At 40.2% G+C, this 25,900-nt stretch overlaps 1 protein-coding gene across 1 annotated transcript; it reads left to right on the top strand.

Annotated features, from left to right (window-relative positions):
• The first annotated feature begins 660 nt into the window (after window positions 1-660).
• elk1 (ETS transcription factor ELK1) lies at window positions 661-25,716 on the top strand. Its single transcript, XM_083554969.1, has 9 exons — window positions 661-1,440; window positions 12,277-12,485; window positions 12,578-12,964; window positions 14,643-14,798; window positions 16,364-16,615; window positions 16,694-16,805; window positions 16,885-17,105; window positions 21,205-21,306; window positions 24,425-25,716. The coding sequence occupies exons 1-9, from the start codon at window positions 1,416-1,418 to the stop codon at window positions 24,521-24,523; spliced, it is 1,563 nt and encodes a 520-aa protein (XP_083411095.1). The 5' UTR covers window positions 661-1,415; the 3' UTR covers window positions 24,524-25,716.
• Window positions 25,717-25,900: the final 184 nt, after the last annotated feature.

Genomic DNA, 25,900 nt, shown 5'->3' with positions numbered 1-25,900 from the left:
TGTTGTATATTAGGCCTTGACAGCCCGATCCCTGGACACGGAGAAGTGTCTGGGGAATGAAATGTTGTATATTATATATTATATAGTTTATGTTGTATATTATATAGTTTGTTATATATTATATATTATATAGTATATTATATAGTTTGTTATATATTATATAGTATATGTATATTATATAGTTTATGTTATATATTATATAGTATATGTATATTATATAGTTTATATGTGTAATATATGGGTTTTATATGCTCATATACCTCTTTGTTTTATGTCTATATACCCATGTACATTCAGATGTTTCTAGATGTTGCACCTGTATGCTCCTTGTGTGTCTCCACATATGTCGGGAATGACAATAAATTTGATCAACTAACACAACAATTAACCTGGGATGCAAAAGTATTGGCACCTGCTGTGAGTGGTTGCAGCCCCTGTGCTCAGGTTCCTGCTGTGTGTAGGAACAGGATTGTGTGTTTTTGTGTTGTTGTCCTCTCTTGGAATTGACACGTGCATAATACATTATTGTCATCCTTCTGCTTTTCATCTTTTCACTCGCTTTCTTTCTTTTCTTTTCCATTTTTTTTTTGTTTTGCTTCCACCCCCTCTCTTCTTCTTCTTCTTCTTCTTCTTCTTCTTCTCGTTTCCCTGACGTCACGTGACGCAGGCGCCCCACTGAAAGAGTGAAAGAAAGAGAAAGAGAGAGAAGAGAAGTGTAGTGAAGTGAAGTTATAACCAGCGTGTTTTTTTTTTTTTTTTGAGACAGAACATGAAGCAACGTGAATTTGGGGAAAGGAATATTTGTGTTTTATGATCAGGGAACTTTAGAGGGTGGAGGTTTCCACTATGGTGAGGAACGAGAACAGGTTGCTTCAGACAGTGTGGAGGAAACTCATGATGATTTAGCACGAAAGCAGTAGTAGTAGTAGAAGAAGAAGAAGAAGCAGCAACAGCAGTAACAGCAGAAGAAGAAGAAGAAGCAGGGGGCTCGTAACCATGTTAGAATAATGAACTAACCTTCTTTGTTTATTCTCAGGAAACGTGATCGACGTTTATTTTCTTTCTTTTTTTTTTTTTTTTTGCTCTACTGTTAAGAATTCCAAGCCGTGAGTGCCTTGAGCGGTGGTCGTAAGGGAAAAGGGAAAACACACACACACACACACACACACACACACACACACACACACACACACACACACACACACACACACACAGAGCTAGCTTGCTAGCTAACATGGAGGAAGAGGTGCATATACACCCCAGCATCACTTTATGTAATCCCGAAGGCGAATCGCGCTCGTCTCGGTTCTGGAAAGCGGTCTAGACGCACACACGTGGACCTGGGTCTGATCTCTTTTTTTTTGGGGGGGGGGGCGGGGGAGGGGGGTCGAATCCAATCCAAAAGCGAACCAAACATGGATCCCAACCCTCTCATCAGTGGTGAGTTCCTTCTCCTTCTTCTTTGCTTTCCATGTTTTTTCCCCTGTGCATGCATGCAAACGTGTGTGTGTGTGTGTGTGTGTGTGTGTGTGTGTGTGTGTGTGTGTGTGTGTGTGTATATACATGTAATAAACACACACATGCATCAAAATACAAGCATGCAATAAACCTGAGCAGGTAATTTATAAACCCACACACACTTGACTTGTTTGATTCCAGACTGCGTTTGTTTGTTGTTGTTGTTGTTTTACCCTCTGACACTTCACAAAGATTTCCTTTCCCATGATGTACGAATGGAAAGCTGATGAAGAATGAGATGCTGCATGCACGGTTCCTGATCACGCTTTTGCATGCACACGCTGGCTGCCAAATTCTCCTTTAGCTCTTTACCTGTTGGATGTGGAGATCTTGGGCATCGACAGGTGTGAAATAAGTGTCCTCTTCTAGAAGTCTGCTAGATCAGGAGACTGTGGCGGGAACGCTGGGAATGACGGCGGACCAGCGTGAGACCAAAGCGAGTCGAGTTTGAGTGCAGAACTAGTGAGACCAAAGTGAGTTCAGGTTGAGACCAGAGCTATGGAGAAGAGGATCAGCAGGTCATATGCAGGGTGTTGTTTATATGCTCGCACACAAACGCCTAGAGTTTAGGGTTAAGTTGTTACCGTGTGTGCTTTGGGAGGTTGGAGGAAACTGGAGAACCAGGAGGAAACCTGTAAGGATGCAGGAAGAACATGCAGATATTAGACAAGGATTGAAAATTCACTGTCTTTTGTATTAGTTGAGGATTTAAAACACCTAGGAAACACTCCAGGTTGATTCGGGACGGCTCGGGGGTTCCGTGCGTCTCTCGTCTGCCAGACTGTTTTTTTTTTTTTTTCATTAGTGTGCTTGTAAAATGATCACCGAATGTCTGCTGTTTTATTTTCGTAACGCTGAAATGAAAACGCTTCTCGTCTCCACGATGATGGTTTTTTATTTTTGGACAGCTGGAAGCTGGATTTTTTTTTATAGTTTTGTGGACGAAGTAACCCAAAAATCTGCTGTCTGGTCCCCAGATTTTGAAATTGGCAGCACTTGGCTGTGCTGGGACACGAACCCCTGACCTTCTGACCAGTAATCCAGAGCTGTGTGTGTGTGTGTGTGTGTGTGTGTGTGTGTGTGTGTGTGTGTGTGTGTGTGTGTGTGTGTGTGTGTGTGTGTACATGTAAATGCCCCTGGGGGAAATGCAGAGTGAGTTTAGATTTTTTAGTTAAAATCTTTCTTTTTTTTTTTCCTTTCAAAAATGTCGTTCTTTCTCAGGAGTTTGTTTCTTGGTTTATGTCTCGTTGGTGAAAAAAAAGAGCTGCGATTAAAGAACACAGTGTTGATTCGTTGGATTGAGACGGCGTCCCATGAGACCAAAATGAGACCATTGTGAATCCAGAGCGAGAGCAAATTGAGCTAGACTACTCTAGACAAGAGCTGGGCTACGGTGAAACCAGAGGTAGACCTAAACTATTCCAGGGGGAGACCATGGTGAGTCCAGTGTGAGACCAGAGTGAGCAAGTTCAGTGTGGGATCAGAGCTAGTGCCACTAGAGCTAATAGGACCAGGGTGAGACTAGTGTGAGACCAGAGGTAGACCAGAGAGAGACAAGAATGAGTCCAGTGTGAGACCAGAGTGAGCAAGACCAGGGCAAATCCAGTTTGGGATCAAAGCTAGTGGAACCAGAGCTAATGAGGTGAGGCAAAGACCAGTTTGAGACAAGAGCTAGTGAGGCCAGAGCTAGTGAGATCTGAATGAGTTCAGTGTGAGAGCAGAGCTAGTGAGACCAATGCGAGTCCAGTAGTGAGACCAGAGCTAGTCCAGTTTTATACCAGAGCTAGTAAGACCAAAGCTAATTAAACCAGGGCTAGAACAATGTGAGTCCTGTGCGAGACCAGAGCAAGCGAGACCAGAGTGAGTCCAGTTTGAGACCATAGCAGTTGTTTTGTTCGTCATTTTCAGTGCGATGTCGCTGATAAAGCTCAGCAGTGTTTATATATGAGAGTGTGATTGTTGCAAATTCACTATTTCCGTGTAGCACGTTTCGGCGTGTTCACCACCAAACAGCTCTCTGTAAACCAGAAGATCAGGTCTGTCCACTCGGATATTCTTCACAGATTTTACAGAATAGTAGTGCCTCGATATAGTGAAACCAGACAGGAGCTGGAGCGTAGCGTCATAGCACTCCGCGTTACATGTGCTTCTGACGTCTGAACATGAGGTGGACGTTCCAGAGAACCACAGCATTCCAACCAACACTTGCCACAATTCATCATGTAGTGAGGTGCTGAAATAAATTTCCACAAAACTTCCCGAAAAAAGCTTTGCGTGACTCTCAGACGTGACCCAGACGGGTTTCATGCCCATCAGGTTGTCCGTCAGTCTGGACGTGTTGGATCATCTGCTTCAGCTTTTTATTCTGTTTTCATTCTCCAGTCTCTCTGTAAGCACTTTCTCCTGGTCAGGACCCAGAGTGTATCCCGGGAATACCAAGCAGCAGTCGGGAATACGGGCTGGACGGGACACCGGGTCTCTCCTCCACTCCCAGACGCACTGTAGCGTAGACAGGACACGTCCCCTGTGCTTTTCACAGAGGGAGGAAACCTGAGCACCCAGGAAAGAGAAAGGGAGGTCAAGTGATAGAAACCTGAGCACAGGGTCACACCATGAAAAGTGTGTGTGTGTGTGTGTGTGTGTGTGTGTGTGTGTGTGTGTGTGTGTGTGTGTGTATTCATTACACTGTAATAACTATGTAGTAGTGATCATGTTTACAATATAATGTTCTTTTTATTTTCTTTTTTTCTTTTTCTTTATTCTCCTCCTGCTCTTCTTTCTTTCTTTCTTTCTTTCTTTCTTTCTTTCTTTCTTTCTTTCTTTCTTTCTTTCTTTCTTTCTTTCTTTCTTTCTTTCTTTCTTTCTTTCTTTCTTTCTTTCTTTTCATACTCCTTCCATAGGTGAAATTTCTTTTCTTTCTTTCAATTTTTGTATTATATATGGTGCTGATTCTGTGTTTTTGTGGGTGTGTGTGTGTTTGGTGTCTCCTGATCTTACGCTAACATTAATTGTTAGCTGCTCTCAGGTGTTGGAGATGTCAGAGCTGATGAAGATGTTGAAGGTGTTGGAGATGTCGGAGGTGGTGGAGATTTTGGAGGTGTAGGAGATGTTGGAGGTGGTAGAGGTGTAGGAGATGTTGGAGGTGTAGGAGATGTTGGAGGTGTAGGAGGTGGTGGAGGTGTGGGAGATTTTGGAGGTGGTAGAGGTGTAGGAGGTGGTGGAGATGTTGGAGGTGGTGGAGATGTTGGAGATGTTGGAGGTGTAGGAGATGTTGGAGGTGGTGGAGGTGTGGGAGATTTTGGAGGTGGTAGAGGTTTAGGAGGTGGTGGAGATGTTGGAGGTGGTGGAGATGTTGGAGGTGTAGGAGATGTTGGAGGTGTAGGAGATGTTGGAGGTGGTGGAGGTGTAGGAGATGCTGGAGGTGGTAGAGGTGTAGGAGGTGGTGGAGATGTTGGAGGTGGTGGAGGTGTAGGAGATGTTGAAGCTGGTGGAGGTATAGGAGATGTTGGAGGTGTTGCTGGTGATTCCAGGCCTCAGTGGCGGAGAGCTGAAGGTAATTGGCTATTACAGATCACAGGCATCTCTCCGTCCTCCTGAGGTCATCAAACTTAAAAGCAGATTTATGCTGGCCCTTCCTCCTCCTCCTCCTCTCTGTCAGCTCTTTTATTCACATCCTCCCTTCTGCGCAAACAGGTGTGTGTGTGTGTGTGTGTGTGTGTGTGTGTGTGTGTGTGTGTGTTTGCTTTTATTCATTACACTGTAATAGCCTTGTGATAATGATATATACACAATATAGCATGCGTTTAACCATGTAGCTCCTTTCTTTCTTTCTTTCGTTTAACCATGTAGCTCCTTTCTTTCTTTCTTTCTTTCTTTCTTTCTTTCTTTCTTTCTTTCTTTCTTTCTTTCTTTCTTTTTTTCTTTCTTTCTTTCTTTCTTTCTTTCTTTCTTTCTTTCTTTCTTTCTTTCTTTCTTTTTCATTTTTTTTTACTTCCATCCATCCATCTATCTATCTATCTATCCATCCGTCCATCCATCCATCCGTCCATATTTTTTCTTCCTTACTTCATGAATCCTGCTTTCTTTTCTTTTTCCCTTGTAAATTCATCCCTCTTTCCTTCCTTGCTCTCTTTACTTTTTTTGTAAATCATTCAAATTCTTTCATTCCCGCTTCTCTTCCTTTTCTCCTTCCTCTGTAAATTACTTATTTTTTCCTTCTTTTCTTGCACATTCATATTTTCGTCCTTCTTTTTTTCTTCCCTTCTTTCTTTGCAAATACATCCCCTCATCCTTCTTTCCTTCATTTCTTCCTTTGTTATTTTTTTCCTTCGCAAATTAAGTATGTACAAAGAAAGGAGGAAAGCAAGAAAGTTTTATTTCTTTGTAAAGCCTCAGTTTATTCCTTCGTTTCCTACTTCCCTTCTTCCTTTTTAAATCGTTATTTTTTTCCTCTTTCTTTCGATTATAAATCCTTTTTTTCTTTCTTCCTTTCACTTTATTATAGACCTTTTTTATTTTCTTTAGGATGCATTTTTTTTCCAGAAATACTAAAAAAAATCTCCTTATGAATATAATGAAATCTCGGAGATGAAATGGATAATGTTTCTTCTCAGTTTACTGTGACAGAATGCAAGAATAAAGGGGGCGGAGCTTCTCAGGTCTTATAAGACAAAATAAAAAAAAAACATGTTTTTGTACACTTGCGTTCTGATTGGCTGTCTCCATGCCTGTGTTTGAGATCTTTCATACGGTTAGTACATGTGCAGCTAATATCAGCTTTATTTTATGGGTTTATTTCCTGAAATCCGGTCTAGGTGGAGTAACCCGGCGATATAGTTTTGTACTATTGAAATGCGAATGTGGCGCTCGACCTCAGCATGCTAGCCTCGACCAATCCATTTACACCTAATCGTAGACGCAGGATGGTTCATGAGGTCGGTCAACTTACTGTTTAGCTCAAACAATCATCACGTTTGAAATTTCCACTCTTTCACCCTGATTGTCCTTCATTTCTGCCTCTGAGTAATACGTGTTTAAGGGTCCGAAAGTTTCCGAGGTCCTTGCATCACGTCCACAGATGCTCCACTGAGGAGTGAGTAATAGCTGCATGACACTTGTTGTGAAAATAAGCATTGTGAAAGAACTGCGGTGAACATGACGACACACTGCAGTCCGATCTTCAGAATGATCTTCAAGAACCTGGATTTGGGGAACAATACCTCTCTACCATTACAGATTGTCATGTGTAGCTATCCATACACCTTCTCGGCATTAGCTTGCTTTGATTGGTTGCTGGCATTAGATGCGACCAAGAACGTTAATCTAACCCCGCCCACTTTTTGCTTTGATTGTATTCGTCAAGAAGTAAAGGACTTCACCGTTTGCACCACCGTGACCCTACTATAAATGTGTCGAACACAACATAGATAAAGATAAGGAGACTTTTTGCCATTGTAGTTACAACGAATTTAGTTTGGTCGCTCTCAGAGACCAGCAGCCATAAGGAAATAAAGAGAAAAAAATTACACAAAAGAATAAACAATCTTTTCAGTTTTATTTGTACATCGCTTTTAACGATGACATTGTTCCGGAAGCAGCTTTATAGAAATACATAGATATTGCAATTAAAATTTGAACGTCATAAGTGTATCTCTTCTTGGAGTGGAGAAAGAGGAAGAAACATTGAGAGGAACCAGACCTACCACATGTTTATTCATTATAGTTCCTTCACTGTTGAGGTTCGCTACGGTTCACTAATGGAGACCGGAGGGTAAAAATTTATTGAAATTGTACCCTGAATTGTGAAGGAAATAGTTTATAAGAAATACTAGAGGTCAAGTAGTTAATCGTTTTTTTCTGATTAACCAGCAACGGTAATAGATTGCTAAAACTATCTGCAAAAATCCATACCGATAGTTTTTCCGGGTTGCATCCATTTATGGTGTGGCTGAGAAGTTCCGCTGTTGTCACGAAAGCGGCCTCTACAGGCAAATCAACCCCTGTTTGTTTTTTCATGTGACACTGCAGGCTGCGCAGAAAGCGCTATATTATATTTATTAATTATTATTTACTTATTATATAATTATATTGATTTATAGAATTAATATATTCATAAGGCAGATATAGAGGACAGGGTGGTACGGAGACGGAGGAACAGATGTGGCGACCCCTAACCGGAGCAGGTGAAAAAAGATTTTAATTTAGCACATATTCATGTTTCAGTTATTTTTTTTTATTTTATTTTTTTTTAGTCATTTGTATTAATTGGTTGATTAATCGATCGGTATGTTTTCAAAGGGGCAAAGATTTGTTGAAAACTTCATCTGGGGAATTTTGGAAATATTCCAAGTTGGACACTTACCAGGAATTTATGGGAATGTATAGGAATTAGGAAATTAAATTAAAATTTTAATTGAATTTGAATGTATACAAAAAACGTATCCTATACAACAAATATAAAAACATTTTGTTTGGTTGTAACCTGTCATGCATTCAAACTAATACAGATTAAAAAAAAAAAATAATTGATTTTTAAAATTTTATTTAATTGTAAGTAGAACATAATATTTATTTCAAAAATATAAAAAATAGTAATATGTTTATTTAAATTCCCTGTTATAGACTCACCTGCAATCATTGTAATTCCCTTTTTATTCCTGTTAATTCCCATGGAAAGTTTCCCGTCTTGAAAATTCCCAGAATTTTGCATCCCTAGTTATCGGCAATTACGATCCTAATTATCGCTATTGGTAAAATATGTTTGGCCAACCTCTAATTCTCACAGTCCAAATCCATCTTCATGGTTCTCCAACTCGTTACAGTAACCTCATGGATCTTTGGGCTGTTCATATGGAGAGAGTGGTTTCTAGTTGAGAAGAACTCCAACCTGGGGAGTTGGGATGGAGGTCCAGGAACTAGGGGGCAGGATCACAGGATACTTATGAAAGATCAGGATGCACATTTGGACATAACTGAAAGGGAGAGCCAGATGGTAAAACAGACATGAAGGAGCTTTGGGATAAAAGGTAGCCACCACTCCACTATTAACAAACCTGAGGGAACGTATGAGTTTGGACAGCATTCACGCATCCCAGTTCACAAAAACACTCTGTAACAAAGGTCTCCAAACTTTTTATACACCATAGACAGATACTTATTCATCATGCAATACTATGAAGAAGGCTTCAGTTCGGCCCCAAATTTGTTCCTCAGCATTACAATGACCCCAAACATCCCACCAATCTCGTAGAGAAGAACAAGGAGTTCTACAGTAATAATTTTGGCTCCCATAGAACCCTGATCTCAACATCATCAAGTTTGTCTGGGATGAACATGAAGAGACTAAAGGATTTGAAGCAACCTCCATCCACAAAGGATCTGTATTTAATTCTCCAAGACGTTTGGAACAACCTACCTCTCGAACTCCTTCAAAATCTGTGCATATGTACCAAGAAGAATTGATCCTAGTGTTTGTTTCATTTGTTTTGTTTCCCCCCCCCCCCAGAACATCCTTTTGCCCAGGTAGAAACTCATCCACAGCGTGGTATTGGGTCGCGTCCCCGTGATCAGAGACCTCGATTAGCACGATGCCTCCAGATCTGCTCCTGTACCTGTTTTTTCCATTTCATTAAGTGAAAAGAACATCTGTTAATTTTTTTTCTTCAGACCAAAGAGCAAAAGGAATAATGGAAGAGACCTTGTGGATTGTGGATCCTGTGATGCAACCTGAGTAACATCTCTATGACTCCAGGATCTAAATGGAAATCTAATATATAAAAAATAAAAATAGCTCTTTGTGTTTCGGAGCTCTTTGCAGTTCGACTGTAATGTGTTACATTAGTGTTCCTCCGCTGTTGCAAAAAAGTCGAGCGTAATTGTGTTATCAGTCATTTCAGCCTGACGCAGGAGCTCTCACACGCTGTCTTTACTCCATAGTTACTGTTGCTTCAACGCTTTTACCATGGCGATGGTTTCTAAGGTGTTCAACGCGCCTTGCGTAATTATACGAAGGGAGGGGGGAAGGATAATATGGTTGATTTGCGTGCTCGAAAAAACGCTCTAGAAGCGAACTCCTCGGCTCGCGAGTCGCATAAACACCGGGACTGGGATTATATCAGTTGTCAAATCCCCATGCTCTCTCTCTCTCTCTCTCTCTCTCTCTCTCTCTCTCTCTCTCTCTCTCTCTCTCTCTCTCTCTCTCTCTCTCTCTCTCTCTTTTTGTTTTCTTTGGAGAAAATAATTCCGTAAAATAGACCAAAAAAAAAAAAACCCTCTCAATGGTACGAATGTTTCATTGTTTGACGAGATTTGTGTTATAAAAAACGTTTCTTTTTATGGTGAAGAAAACGGTTCTCATCCCACCACGAATGTGTTCGGTTACGATCGATCTTACAATGACGACAGCGATTCAAAATAAAAAATAAAAAAAACAATAAAAATTTCTGTCACATGCGTAGAAACTAAGGTTTCTACAGTACGGAAGGAGTGTAGGAAATAAATCGTCTACGTTTGTATCGTAATTTGCCAAATGAGTTGCCATTTTTTTAATCATTAATCGCCATCGGCTGATTGTGCTGCAAATTCGAACAGAAAGAGCATAACTCTCTCCTACCAGCAGGTGGCGGTAGTCTGTATTCGGCGTCCAAACAAGGAAATCGAAATATCTACAACTGCGAATATATAAAGCAACTCAGCGTTTCCACCTGCCTTTATGCCTTTCTACCGCTAAGCTAATTAGCCAATCGGATTCTCTTTCTCGCCAATGAGATCCGCCCCTAAGTTCTTATAATTGGTTCTTAATTATTTTAGTTTTATAGATTTCATTGGTTAAATATGATGATGTTTTTGTTGAGAGAATGTGAGTAAAATTCAGAACTGTATTTGTTTGCAAACGTTCGTCCAGCTGTGGTTTAGGCTAACGGACAACCAAAACCTGGTACTCTGAATTGAGAGGCTTGTGCTGTTTAATAAATGTTTAATTCAAGCAATTTTCTGTATCATGTTTTATTAATGAAATATTAGATTTTTACGAGATGAAGGGAAAGTAAATCGGTGAAACTTATCGGTTAAAGAAATCGGCGTCATATATCTATTTGTGTGATTTCTAAATATCGCCATCGGCCAGAGAAAAACCCATATCGATTGACCTCTAATTCTGATTGACTGATTTTGAAGAATTTGACACTTTGCCTTTATAAAGGCCCATAAAAGATAAAAAAATCTATTGGAAAAGATGAATCAGTATCAGCGCTATGAACTGAGCACCACAAAGAATATAAAGAATATAAACTGTTGATGTACGTTAGTGTAAATTGCTCTGTTTTGCTGAATGATGTACGGTAATTAATTCAGTTGTTGGCAAATGACCGTACACTACCTCATACTGAACCGGACCTCTTTAAGACTCCTGGTCAGGCTCGGCCATGTCTTCACTTATCATATTTTTGAATTACAATAGGGTCATCGGTACACATCTCGGGAATCACATGCGTATGTTTTAATAAACAATAATCAAAAAAATTATATTTCTGTAAATCTAACTTTCTTGGCTTCAAATACCAGTTCCACATATTAAGGCCTCGCACATTTGAATATTAAAGTATTGCACATTTAAATATTAACGTTTTGCACATTTGAATATTAAAGTACTGCACATTTAAATATTTAAGCAATGCACATTTGAATATTAAGGTATTGCACATACAATATTTTTATACAGATTGTACAGTTGGAAATAAATAAATATGAGGTAAAAGTCTGTAAAGTGAATTAACGCAATAGTTGATGTTCAGTTCTCGAATGGTTCTGGGGTAAAAACTGTTCCTGAGTCTGTTAGTGTATTAATAAATAATAGCATTATATTATGATGATGATTATTATTTTTATTATTCAAATGAAAATGTTTTTACTATGTTATTTTAGTTTTTTTACATTTCAGCTCCTTTAGCTTTTCATCTCGTCTCAGCGAATTTTATATTGAAGCTTTTTAAAAAGATTTTATACTAAAATTAAATCTCCATCTTCTACATTAAACATATTCCCTGTTGCTGTATAGCAGAAATGTTCTCCTTGAGCTCTTCATAATACCGCTCTTATCTCCGACTCGGCCTCGCTCGTCCCTGTATACTTCAGAGCTGTGCAGCCAATAGCTGGTCACATGGTCACGATATCAAAATAGAAGGTCATCGCAATTGAGAACGAAGTAGAAACGTTCCCAGGTTGTGCGCAGACGAGAAACCTTGACATTGATTAAAAGGTTGTTTTATTCTGCTAACTGATTTGTCCACTAATAATGTGGACCTTTGCCCTTGATCCAGCGAAGCAAAAATATTTTGTGGACACCTGAGAATAAGCTTGGTATGTGCTTTTTGAAAATTTCATATTTAGTCTCTATTTAGTGCTATAAAGACCTACAATTTTCTGGGAAGATGTTCCACTAGATCTTTGGTCATTTAGCCAGTCAGGTACTGATGTAGGTGAGGTGAGGAGGCCTGGGGTGCAGTCTGTGTGAAAGATTCATGCCTAAGGTCTTCAATTGGGTTTAAGCTCTACAGCAGATCATCTTCCACTCCAACCTATACCTTCATGAAGCTGGCTTTGTGTATTTTAATGCTGGATCAGGTTTGGGTCTCCGAGTTCGAAGGGAGAATTTAAATCTCCCGCATACAAATGTATGCCTCCAACTTTGTGTTTTGACGACGAACCACGTAAGTCCATGTAACATATTTATATGCACGTATTGTTCATGTTTTTGTGCAGCCATGGACCCGTCCATTACGCTGTGGCAGTTTCTTCTGCACCTCCTGGATGATCAGAACCAGCGGCACCTGATCTCCTGGACGTCCAACGACGGCGAGTTCAAGCTGCTGGATGCAGAGGAGGTGGCGCGTCTCTGGGGGCTTCGCAAAAACAAAACCAACATGAACTACGATAAGCTGAGCCGCGCGCTACGCTACTACTACGACAAGGTAAGCGAGATGTTCATTCTGGAGGTAGCTGTTTCTGAGCTTGTCGATATTATTGATTCGAGTCACTTGAATTGACTTTTTTTTCCCTCCAGAACATAATAAAAAAAGTCAGCGGTCAGAAGTTCGTCTACAAGTTTGTGACCTTTCCTGATCCTAACTCGGCTGACGGCCTCAAAAGCCCCGAGGACGCCCAAAAGCTCATCAGCGGAGAGAAAGCGGAGGCGTCTGTCCAATCTAAAGCCTCGGGGTGCTCAAGCGTCACAGCTGCCTCCCTTTCGAAGAGCCTGCTGCCTCAGCGCTCGTCTCCCAGCTCAGTGCAGCGCAGCTCCCGTAACGACTACATGAAGTCTGGGCTTTACTCCACCTTTACCATCCAGTCCCTGCAGACGCCCTGCAAGAGCTCCAGCAAAGCTGTAAAAACTGAGCTGCCTGTGGAGAACACGCCCAAACCGAGCAGCACTGAGCGCCCAATGCAAGAGGTGAGGACTGAGTTTACTGCTTGGCAGAATCTCTTTTTTTCTATATGTTTTTATTTATATGTCTATTTTTTTTTTTTCCGAAGCTAAATTTTTCCGCTTAAATTTTTTCAACTCAATTGATTTTCATTTGTATTGCACTTTTAACAATGCACATTGTTTCAAAGCAGCTTTACACAGATAATGCGGTGTTAAAGAATGAATAAGTTTGTTCTTTATAAGTGGCGACTGTAGTGAAGGAAAAACTTTGAGATGCATAAGGAAGAAACCTTGAGAGGAACCAGACTCTACCTATACTTGCTTTCAGACGCTAAATATTTTATGTTGGTGTAAAGACAGACACAGTCTCAATATGGTGAGTCCTGAGTGATGACTAGCAGACAGTCGGTTTAGCCTGTTTGTCTGCTCCCTGGCCTTGGCTCTGTACAGTCACTGGTTAACTAGTGCATTTTTTGAGACTATGACCAATATTACAAGAAATGAGAGCAGCACTTCCCGACTGGGATGGATACCGTCCCACCCTAACAGGCCAGCCTTTGCCTTAAAATTGCTCCTATTATCTATGATGCCCACATTGTTTTTGAAGCACTATTTGGACATGCAGCTGTTCAGTGACCATGACCTGCTGTAAGCTACATCGCCACGCTGCGCAAAACATATTACTGCATCGGACATTGCTTTCGCTAATTTACACACATCTATAATGTTACTCTTAGTAACCTCTGAATGTTGAAGGCATTAGCTCCTGTGTGACCTAAGCTGACCCGCTATGTCCCGGACCCTGGCTCCCGGTATACACCTGACCTGTGCTGTTGGTGCCCATAAAGGCCTCGCTAATTTCACATGCCTCAGAATAGAGTCTCCTATAACAAGAGCTCTTCTCTTCGGGGGCTTCACTGAGGAGAACAAACCTGTTGGAAACGTAAAGTGGAGAAGAATTGTGCTCCTGTGGGCGAGCTTTAGTGTTAGTGGCAAACAAAACAAGGCTGTCATTATGAGAGCGGCCTCTAGTGGTAAATCACTGCATTTCTCAAGTTTTTAAGATTCAGTACTGTTTTATAAAATTTTTTACATGTAGTGTTAATTTTTTATCCAGTATTCATTTGAAAAACTTTCTTTCAGCTTCTCCCATTAGGGGTCGCCACAGCGGATCATCCGTGTTCATGATCCGCACGTTTGATTTGGCACACGTTTTTACGCTGGATGCCCTTCCTAACGCAACCCTCCCCATTTATCCGGGCTTGGGACCGGCACTAAGAGTGCACTAAGGCTTGTGCAACCCTAATGGTTGGGGTCGGTTCCCTGACCGGGGATCAAACCCGGGCCGCAGCGGTGAGCTTGGTCAAACCATCACATATTTTCAGAGCAAAATGCAATTTACAAGCTTCATTGCATAATTGTTTCTGAGGGAACAATGTGGAGTAGTAGCTTGATGGGATTTTGATCAAAAGATTGGGGGATTTTCATGCCCCAGCATGTCAAGCAAGGCCCTTTAGTTTCTGTGCTCCAGGGGGCGCTGTATCATGGCTAACCCTGTGCCCCCTGAGTGACACCACTGGAATATGCGAAGACTCCATGTCACTTTGTTGTAATGCGTATATGACATGTAAAAAATGAATGACTTAAAACGCAGGTCTAAATATGATTTAAACTGTTCATGTTAATTAATTACGTTCTCCAGGTGCTGGTGTGTCAAACAGAAGCTCAGCAGGCTGCGATGGTCAGTCCGTCTACAGCGGACAGCAGCGGGCTCCAGGTGATAGTGACACAACCCTCCCCCTGCACCACTCCTGCCCTCAGCCCACAGACGCCTCCTGCCCCTGCTGCTGCCCCTACGGTGGGTCACTCACTTTTACATAAAATCGTTTTTATACCACATTGTCGAATAGTTCAAATTTTCTTCAGGAAGTTCTCACCTAGGGTGTGTACATTAAGTATTTAGAGGATTTATAAGATTCTTCATAGAACAATTCATTCACGTTCAATAATGTTTGAGGTCAAAGCTCTGTAACTGGAGATTTTCCACTCACAACCCATATCTTCATGAAGCTGGCTTTGTGCCCATCATGCTGGAGCAGGTTTGGGTTTTGCCGTTCACGTGAAGGGAAAACGCAATGCTACAGCATCCAAAGATGTATTTCGTAAAGTATTTGGTACTTCCTTTAGGGATTATTTTTGCGATTTGTCGTGTTTTTTCCGTCTGTACAGCTGCAGAAAACGTGATTAAAAGAATAATTCCCAGCCCTGCTTTATCAGGCCTTGTTTCCTCACGTTAGTCCAACAGAGTAAACATGTTTATTGTGCCTGCTGTTATCAGCTAATTTGGCAGGCACAGTGGTGTTATACCAGTCAGTACGCATGTGTGTGTGTGTGTGTGTGTGTTGTCACAGTCTTATTGTCACACTGTGTCGGGCCGGGACCTGCTAAGCCTCGAATGCGCCGCCGGACACTTGTGCGTCTGTATGTGGGATTACAATCCGAGCGATTTCCTGGTGATTTTGTTGTAACGTTACACCCAGATTGTTTTTAAAAAACAAGTTCTTACCTGTGAGTCGGTGAAGGTGAAGAAAAAACAAACAGAGGTGCCACAGCATGCAGGGGCTCTTTGTGCCTGAAGAAAGGAAGGAGGAAAAAAGCTTGCTTTGTAATGCAGCTGCTCCTCACATGCCTGCTGAACTTTATCTGAAAATAAATTGGGTCATTTCCAGCGTTTTTGTGGTTCCTCCCCAAACTGTTAGCAGTTTTCCCTTTGAAATGGAAGACCCAAACCTGTTCCAACATGACAACATGTGCAAAGATCTATCAAGGTATGCTTTCTATGGGTTAAAGCAGGAGATCTGCTGCTATAGAGCTCTGACCTCAACCCTGTTGTACAAGAACAAATTGGAACGCCGCCTGCACCTCAAGCCTCTTCAATTTACCTGACTTTGTGGCTGAATGAATCTCCACAAATTTCCACAAGCACACTTCAATGTCTCTTCAGTTGGAGATCACTCTGTGTGAGGATGGTTCTAGAGGTTGACCGAATTATCGGTTTAGCCAATTAATCGACACCGAGAGTTGATTGTTGGAACTATCTAAAAATGCATAGCCATAGTTTTTCTGGGTTGCGTCCATTGCTGGAGTGGCTGAGAAGGTCTGCTGTCATTATGAGAGCGGCCTCTAGAGGGGAATCACTTATGCCATGTGCTGTTTGTCCAGCAGATTTCCTGTTTAGAGTATTATTTGTAGTAGGGGACAAGAAGGTTGGACAAACCAAACAAAGATAAACCCAAACTTGGGGATTTATCTGGACTACTTTAGAATTATTACACTAGTTACCATTTCCTATAATCAGTCTAGTCCATTCCTTTCCCAGAGACGTTTTTCTTCCTGAATATTAATGCCTGTCATTTTTCTCAGAACGGGCAGCCGCAGAAGACCCAGGGACTCAGCGATCCCCCTCAGATCTACCTGACGAGCATGTCGGACCCCAGCTCTCTGACTTCGCTGATCCAGGTAGCCGGGAGCGACTGTGTGGTCAGCTCTCAGCAGGGTCACCCCGTCTTCGTGGTCATAAAGCCACCGCAAGTCGGCGAGCCCAAAGACGTGAACATCGCCTCCGGAGAAGATCTGCTGGACATCGTGGACCTCGACGTTAAACCCGAATCTGAGGTCTGGATTTAAAATTCCAAATTCTGCTGTTTTTTTTGTTGTCCTGCGCCGTTTAAACCATTGTGTCTTCTGTCCTAGACGGTCCCTGTGTCCACTCCGGAGGTTCCGGTGAACGTCGATGCTTCTCCAGCTTCCTGCCCAGAGCCTGTTTTGTTAGAATCGGACCAGAATGATGAGTCTCAAAATCCAGGTACACCACGGCTCAGTGTCGGTACACTTCCATGGTTTTCATGAGCTCAGATGTTCATCTCTGTCATTGGACGTTTCAGGAGAGGACTCAAGCACCGCCGAATCGCCGCAGCCCGCCTCCGCACAGGAAGTGCATCCGCCCAAATCCAAGAAACCTCGCGTGCTGGAGCTTCCCTCGTCCCCTGTGGCGCTCCCCCCAGGCCTGTCTCTGGATAAAGTCAGCGCTGCGGTCAACAGCCTGCTGGCCTCAGCCAGCACCACCAACACCCTCACACCCACCGTCATCACCTCTCACGCCCTGGTGGGTATCCTTTATACACACACACACTCACACACACACACACACACACACATACACACACACACACACACACACACACACACACACCCCGTCATCACCTCTCACGCCCTGGTGGGTATCCTTTATACACACACACACACACACACACACACACACACACACACACACACACAGACACACATCCAAACCCTCACACCCACCGTCATCACCTCTCACGCCCTGGTGGGTATCCTTTATACACACACACACACACACAAACACACACACACACACACACACACACACACACACACACACACACCTACACCCTCACACCCACCGTCATCACCTCTCACGCCCTGGTAAGTATCCTCCATACACACACACACACACACTCACACACACACACACACACACACACACACACACACACACACACACCTTGTTCACCAGTTTATTCTACAAACAAAAAAAAAGACACTCTTTTGTGTGTGTCTTTCTTTGTATCTTTTGTGTGGTTCTCTCTTTTCAGCAAGTCTCTCTTTGTTTGTTTCTAATTTGAGGGAGTGTTTTTTTTTTGAGTCTGTATCTTTTGTGTGTCTGTTTTTTTTTAGTATTTAGCTTTTTGGAATGTGTGTGTGTGTGTGTGTGTGTGTGTGTGTGTGTCTTTCTTTTCGTGATTTTCTCGGGTTTTTGTGTCTCCTTTTTGTGTCTTTTTCTGTTTTTTAGTCTTTCTCTCTTTTTTAAGTATTTTGCTTTTTTAACGCGTCTCTCTCTCTTTGTGTAAGTATGAGTGTGTCTTTATGTATCTTTCTTTTTGTGTTTTTTAATTTGGTTGTCTTTCCTTTAAGTGTGAATCTTTATTTAGATCTTTCTTCAAAAAGTGTGCAATTTTTGTGCCTGTCTCTCTTTTTGTGTCTGTCTCTCTTTTTGTCTATCTGTCTGTTTGTCTTTTTGTGTGTGTCTCTCTTTTTGTGTCTATCTTTCTGTTGAGTTTGTTTATTTTGAGTGTTTCTCTCTTTTTTGTGTCTTTTTGTGTCTCTATCTTGTGTGTCTCTCTTTTGTGTGTGTGTGTGTGTGTGTGTGTGTGTGTGTGTGTGTGTGTGTGTGTCTCTTTTGTGTCTCTCTCTTGTGTGTGTCTCTCTTTTTTGTGTGTCTCTCTTGTTTCGTGTCTCTCTTTTGTGTCTCTCATCTTTGTGTGTGTCTCTCTTTTTAGTGTGTCTCTCTTTTGTGTGTCTCTCTATTTTGTGTGTCTCTATTGTGTCTCTTTTTTGTGTCTCTCTTTTTTCGTGTCTCTCTTTTGTGTCTCTTATCTTTGTGTGAGTCTCTCTATTTTGTGTGTCTATATTGTGTTTTTTTTTGTGTCACTCATCTTTGTGTGTGTCTCTCTATTTTGTGTGTCTCTATTGTGTCTCTTTTTTGTCTCTCTTTTTTGTGTCTCTCTCTTTTTTGTGTGTCTCTCTTTTTTCGTGTCTCTTTTTTGTGTCTCTCTTTTTGTGTGTCTCTTTTTTGAGTCTGTCTCTTTTGTGCGTTCCTTTCTTTTGAGTTTGGATTTTACAGAAAGGCCTGAGATTGGTGTCCAGACTTCAATGGAGAGATCAGACAGTGTGATGGGGTGGGTGGGGGGTAGGTTCCTGAGGGGAGATTAAAGGCAAGGCTGGGTATTTTGGGAAAATGTCGTTGGAGGCACACTGGTCTTTTCCTGTCATGATACACCAGAAACACACACACACACACACACACACACACACACACACACACACACACACACACACACACACACAGCACTGTATTGCTGGATCAGGTGCTGTGGGTCGGTGGAGTGTAGCTTCAGGTATTTTGGATAAAGAGTGTGTCTATCTCGTTTTGTGTATGTCTGTGTGTGTGTGTCTGTTTTTTTTTGTGTCTTCTATTTGTGTCTCCTTTTTTGTGAGCGAATCTCTTTTTAGGATTCATTTTTGTGTCTCTCTTTTGTGTCTCTCTTTTTTAAGTTTGTTTCTGTTTCTATCTCTGTCTCTGTTTGAGTATTTCTTTGTGTATCTCTTTTATTGAGTATTTTGAGTCTTGTTTTTGTCTTTCTCTTTTAAAATGTGTCTCTATGTTTTTGTTTGTCTCTTTTTTAAACGTCTCTCTTTTTATTTGTCTTTGTTTTTAGTCTCTTTTTTTGTCTCTCTCTTTCCTGAGTATGTATCTCTTTTTGTTTGTCTCTTTTTTGAGTCTCTCTTCTTGCATCTGTCTCTCTTTTTGTGTCTGTCTTTATCTTAGTTTCTTTTTTATGTTTATTTTTTTGTGTCGTTTTTTAAATATGTCTCTCTTTTGTGTGTGTGTGTGTGTGTGTGTGTGTGTGTGTGTGTGTGTGTGTGTGTGTCTGTGTGTCATTAATGAATTATTCAGATCATTATTATCATGAATTCCTCGATAAATGAGACTAAATTAAATTGTAAATTGGCTGTTGGTATGTTTGTGTTTAGGACGTGAACTGTTGTGTGTAGTGTAATGTTGTGTTATTGAGTGCGAGTGTATTCAAAGCAGCAGATTGAGTGTAGTCCTCTGCAGCGTGCCGGTTCTCCTTCAGTGACGTACGAGTTGACAGTTCCAGCCTCCACCCCCGAGGCAGACCCAGGGAGAGAACAGCGTGGGTGGTGCTGACACACGGCCCAGGAATTATTCATCAAAAAAAAACCTGTAGCTCTATTTCTGTTTCAACCCAGAGCTCAGGAGAACCAGAAACATTTCTGAAAATAGTCAGAGTGGGCAAGACATTAGGAGAACTCTGGGGGAACATATTCATGATACTGAGCCTGTTTAGTCTGGGACCTGTGTGTGTGTGTGTGTGTGTGTGTGTGTGTGTGTGTGTGTATATATCTTTTTGTCTGTCTCTATCTTAAATTTTAAATCGTTTCTTTTTTGTGTCTGGTTTTTGAGTCGGTCTCTTTTTTCTGTGTGTGTCTCATATAAAATAATAAATATAATAAAAAAAAAAATAATTTAAATGATAAAATATATCAAGGGTGTAATAGTACAGAAAAGTCACGCAAATCCAAAACATAAAATTGCTCTCATTTTTTAAAAACACGGTTTATTATTAACATTTGTGATCATCCACAGTTGAAAATGTGTAAACAATTTATAGTGAAATAATACATTTATAGAAAATAATATAGAAAATAATATTTTAGAATATTTTATACAAATGAAATGCATTTAAATTAAATAAATCATGAATGCACTACACTTTTTTTTATTATATTGGAAGAATTTTATAGGTTCCATTTGTTTCTTTATTTGTTACTTCATTTATCAATACAAATGTGTATATAAGTGTGTGTGTGTGTGTGTGTGTGTGTGTGTGTGTGTGTGTGTGTGTGTGTGTGTGTTTTACATATTTAATATGACATTTTCTAAGGATATGTTCTACGTAACTTTTCAACTTATTTCAACGTAATTTAACGAATGTCTTAATTTCTGTGCGAAATTGTGAGGATTTTCTCCTTTCAAAAGAAATTCTTGAAGCTGGACATGAAATGCAAACGAATCCGTATCTTTAGACTGTCGGAAAAAAACGGAAGTGGCAGCGATTTCTTGCATGTTCAAAACGCCGCACTACAAATCGTATTTCCGGTACGGAGCGAGCATCCACAGTGACACTGCGCTAACTCTAGTTTCTTTTTTTAATCCTTTTTCATACCCCTGGCAGTGTTGTGTATGTTTTTAAGTTTAATAATAATTGCCAAAAAATAAGTGCGAGGCGGAGGCTAAACAAACCTGCGGTCGGCCACTTAATACATTCCTGAGGGAACTTAGATTGTAACTATGTTCCGCACGTAAAAAGGATTGCATTCGGTACACGTGTGATTGAATTGAAAGCCCTGTACTGAAAAATTTGGTACAAATATGTGTACCGTTACACCCCGAATACATAATATATCTGAGTGTAGGTCTCTTTGTGTTTATTTGTGTTTCTAAAATGTGTTGATGTCTTTATTTCTGTCAGACAGACATTATCTTTATGTCAAGAGATAATAAAACATTAGATATTTAACTTAGATTTGCCTTATAAAAGAAAACTTGTCTGATGATTCCTTTTTTTAAAGCCCCCGAACATCCGTTTGTTTTCCAGACTCCGGTGTTGTTGACGCCGAGTCCCCTCCCATCCACCATCCACTTCTGGAGCACGCTGAGTCCTATCGCCCCTCGCAGTCCTGCCAAGCTCTCCTTCCAGGTGAGAATTCCCCTCCTGTCTTCCGCTTTCACACGTTTTTCCAGCTTCCCAGCACGGCCTCGCCGAACCATCTGCTGCCTCTCAGCTTCCTGTCTTATTACTGAGCCGAAGATCCGCATGAAACCCTGCTTCACTCGCAGCGAGCCTGCAGACCAAGACAGACCCATATCTGTTTCTCCGCTTTCTCTTACGCAATAAACTAAGAGTTCGGAGTTTTATGTGAGCTTACGAGCTGAGAACTTTTTACTCAAGCTTGAGTGTTCAGGTAAATCTGGAAGGATGATATAGAGAGGGTTTTTTTATTTTTGTATTTTTTTTATGAAGTACACCCTCTGCTGGATCTGTCTGGTATGACACTTCAATAAATCAAAAAATACACAGTGAATGTGTCAGTCCTGAGGTGAGCAAAGATATATTTATTATATTCATTATATTAAGAGGAATCGGTTATATTAAATATAAATTAAAATTGTTGATAAATAAACCGTATTTCCAAACAGCAGACCACCCAGAGCACCCTTTCACAAATTTTGTTGTAGTGGGGGTTTTTCTCTTTTTTTTCAAAGCTAAACGATAGTTCAGTCAGTGTTCAGTCATAAGGATGAGGTCTCTTTCTGAGTCTGAATCGTTTCAAGGTTTATCCCTCATGCCATCTCAGGGAGTTTTTCCATGAACACATTCGCAACTGGCTCGCTCATTGGAGACAAACTTAAAAGTCCTAAAGTTTAGAGGTCGACAGTTTCATCAGTTTTTCTGATTAATCGGCACCAATAGTTTATTGCTGGAACTATCAGCAAAAATCCATACCTATAGTTTTTCCGGGTTGCGTCAAACAGTACGAGAGCGGCCTCTAGAGGCAAACAACTGACACCACGTTTTGTTTATTTGTTTTGTAATTTTTTTTGTTTACTTGAATGCATGTCTTTTATTTTCCTTAATATTTAGTAATATAATTCATATATTTATTTTATTTAACACGTTTCCATAATTCAGTACTGTTTATTTTTTATTTTTGGTTAGTACTATTTTGCATGTTGTTTTATGTTGGGTTTTTTTGTTTTTTGTTTTTATAGAGGATCCATTTTAAAAACTATTAGTTGATTAATCGGTTTAATAAACACAACTAATAATAATAAAAAAAAAGGCTGCAAGTGACCAAAAATGAAGAAATATTTATCAGAAGAATAAGAAAAAACGTATATAAAATACATACATATATATAATATGTAATTTAGACGTGTTTCTTATTCATAAGTAGCATAAATTTGTCCATTAAAGGGAAGATTTCATGCCACTGCATCCAAAGACATGGACAGTTGTGTGGCTCCAACTTTGTTTTGAAGAATCACATATGACTGGAAAAATCAGGTGTCTCAATACTTTTTGCCATATCATATCATCACCATAGTCAAGTTTCGGGTTATAAAGTCAGTTTGATTGGTCAGAACGTGTTCGTACGTCACGATACGAAAAGTTCCAGCAAATACCCGAAAGGTTTTATTAGCGTTATCGTTTCTATAGTAACAGCTACAACTGTACATTATTGTAGACGTGTAGATACATTCGGAAACATATATTTTATTTCTCGGCCCCTTCTAACGCTCACGTAACCCTGTACGGGAAACTGTTTATGACCGAGGAGTTTACACGTTGCTGTTTCTGAGAGAAAATGACAAGCTGAGCATGAGAGAAAGAGGTGAAGGTGAAGAAATGACTGTTTATCACAGCTTTAACGTAAGTGCGAACAGGAACCGACGCGTCTGGCGAATGTTTCCGAGGTTCAATTTAACTCAAAACTGTTGAAATGCGTGACGTGCGAATAGCTGGGACGTTATAACGGTTAGCAGTGCGCTAAGCAGAATAAACATGTACCTTAGATTTGTATGTACTTCTTTTTTATTTCTTTTTAACATCCCATTCCACATTTAGTCCCCATTTGCTGTTCCTCCACTCTTCTGGCAAGATGTTCTTCTGGATTTTGTAGTCGAGAGGCAGTTAGTAGAGTCAGGAACGGATGTAGGTAAGATGAGAAGGGCCTGGGGTTACAGTCAGCATGAAGAATTCATCTTAAATGGGTTCAACAGGGTTGGAGCTCTATACCAGGAGATCTTCCAGTCCAACCCATTCAAAGCAGATCTTCGTGGAGATAATTTTGTGCATCGTCATGCCAGAACAGGTCTGGGTCTCCTAGTTTAAGTGGAGGGAAAATTTCATCCAAAGACCAAATTTGTGGTAACAGTATGGAGAAGAACCACATATGGGTGGAAAACTCAGTTTTCAGTTTTGCCAATACTTTTGTCCAAATAGATTATACTACAGCAGTGATAAGAAAACAAGGTACACAACATCTGTGTCGTTCCAGAATAAAAAATTTTGTTGTTGCTGTTTTTCAAGGAAAATGAGACGAGGTCCGCTGGTTGCCAGATAACACGTCATTACACATATATTTTTAAAAAGCACTAATTTTAAAGCGATTAATGCAGCGCAATTTTCTGTTCGACCATTTTGCTGGAAAATATAAATAAATAAATATGAAAGAGGCGGAAAAAAAACTTCAACACAACAACACGTTTATTCACGCAGTCCTTCTTTTTTTACTCGGATATTAAAATAAATAAAAAGATCAACTCCACCGAAGAATAATTTTTAATCAATAAACATTTGTTTTACTGATGCAGCAAGCACCAAAATTCGCCATGATCGTCCGGCGATTAAATCCGTCCGTGTGGAAACATAGCAAAAGTGTCGTTAGGTGTCCTGATGATTTACGTAATTTAAAACACCATCATTACTTTGAAACATTTACAGGAATATTTTGTCTTCATGCTGTATGGTGAGTTCTTGTTTTTCTAAGGACAAGTTACCCTGGTTGCCAGATAATTATTTGCCTTTCATAAAAAAAGATAAGAAATGCATAAAAATATTAATAATAATACTGTAAATAATAATGTATTTACAGTATATGTTTGTATGTAGCTGACATTTTTTATTTGTATTTTTTTTCAGTGGTTTTCTAAAACACTGGAACAAATAAATGTGTAATAGAAACTGAAAAATGATTTAAGGTTTGAGTTTGAGAGACGCAGTGATTAACTTGTTGTCCTTGTTGTTGTAACAGTTCCCCACTAACGGGAGTAATCAGATCCACATCCCTGCACTGAGTGTAGACGGCTTGTCCACGCCCGTCGTCCTGTCCCCAGGTCCTCAGAAGCCGTAGACGTCCGTCAACACACCAATGAAACCACCCCTTCCCCACCATCGCTGGCCCTGGAGACGACACGTAACACACAGCCGTCTCCTGATTGGTGGTCTACTCAGCATCCGGTCCAATGGCGGACAAGCAGGATTCTCAGGCCGGCCGTGTGATTGGCTGAAAACAGGAACGTCGTCTCACTTTTCTCGGACTACAAGGTGCCAAGTGTCGCTCACGTTCATAAACGTATCCTTACCATCATTTCCTGAACAGTATTTCTTTTTTAACAGATATTTTTTCTGCCCTCTTTTTTTTTTCCCTCAAGTTCAGAACATAAACCTTTTTTTTGGAGTTCTCTCTTTTTTTCTTCACCTGTTGCTTGAGGACGAAACCGTTCACGGTTCTTCAGACTTTGTTTCTTCTTTTGTTAATACAGACGTGAAGCTGAATTATATCACAAGACAGCCACAGGGGGCAGTAAAAACACACTTTCTGAACTTTGATTTTTTTTTTTTTTTTTTTTTAAGAATAAAACAGAACACAAAAAAAGAAATCTGGATTTTAGAATCAAGATTTTTTTTCATTATTGACTTTATGGATTTTTATTTTGTGGAAAAGAGGCATTTAATTCTCGTGGATTGAAAAGGTCACCTGCCGGGATGACAAAAGCGGAAAACGTAAAGAAAAAACACGCGACCTGCCGGATTATCGACTCCTCGTCATGACGCCGAATGTATACCGTTTTTTGATTTTATTTTTTATGTCATCTCTGCTTCATTTTTTTATTCCCATTCCAGTTTAAATATATGTATAATTCCTTATGTGGAAACATTCGCCACTTTTATGTTTAGTAACCTTTTCAGTTTGAGGGGGAAAAAAATGCCAGAGGAGACCAAAGACCAGCAATTTGTACTGAATTTAATGAGCATCTCTGTATGTGTGCACATCTTTCTCTTCTTTCTTTCTATTGTGTCTGATTTTCTCACTTTGTTTCCATCTGTCTTTGTATTTATCACATAAAAGGGCTACAGGAATTCATCACACTACCAAAACATCAACACAATGGCTGGATTTACTGAATATCTGGCAACCATTTTATATATATATATTAGGGCTGTTAAAATTAATCAAAATTTATTTTAACGGGACAAATCTGATCAACGTGCGATTCATGCAGCGCACATTACTTTTTTGAGCATATTTATTACATATATATATATATATATATATATATATATATATATATATATATATATATATATATATATATATATATATATAAAAATAAAAGAGTCGAAATTAAAACCAACACATTGTCACAACGTCCTTTCTTTACTCTAATATATAAAAAAAGTTTTGAATCGGTCACCAAAATCCAGCATAACGTGCATGTCCAGCAAT

This window comes from Silurus aristotelis (genome assembly GCF_946808225.1).
Source record: "Silurus aristotelis genome assembly, chromosome: 11".
Classification (NCBI taxonomy): Eukaryota; Metazoa; Chordata; class Actinopteri; order Siluriformes; family Siluridae; genus Silurus; species Silurus aristotelis.
Note: the sequence above shows the minus strand (reverse complement) of the source record. Positions and strands in the feature narration are given on the sequence as shown.

Bases quoted from the DNA above. Each gene is read 5' to 3' on its own strand.
- elk1 (XM_083554969.1), top strand. From the start codon at position 1,416: ATGGATCCCAACCCTCTCATCAGTG. The intron at 16,616-16,693 runs GTCTGGATTTAA...CTTCTGTCCTAG, and splicing joins ACGTTAAACCCGAATCTGAG to ACGGTCCCTGTGTCCACTCC. The intron at 21,307-24,424 runs GTGAGAATTCCC...TTGTTGTAACAG, and splicing joins CTGCCAAGCTCTCCTTCCAG to TTCCCCACTAACGGGAGTAA.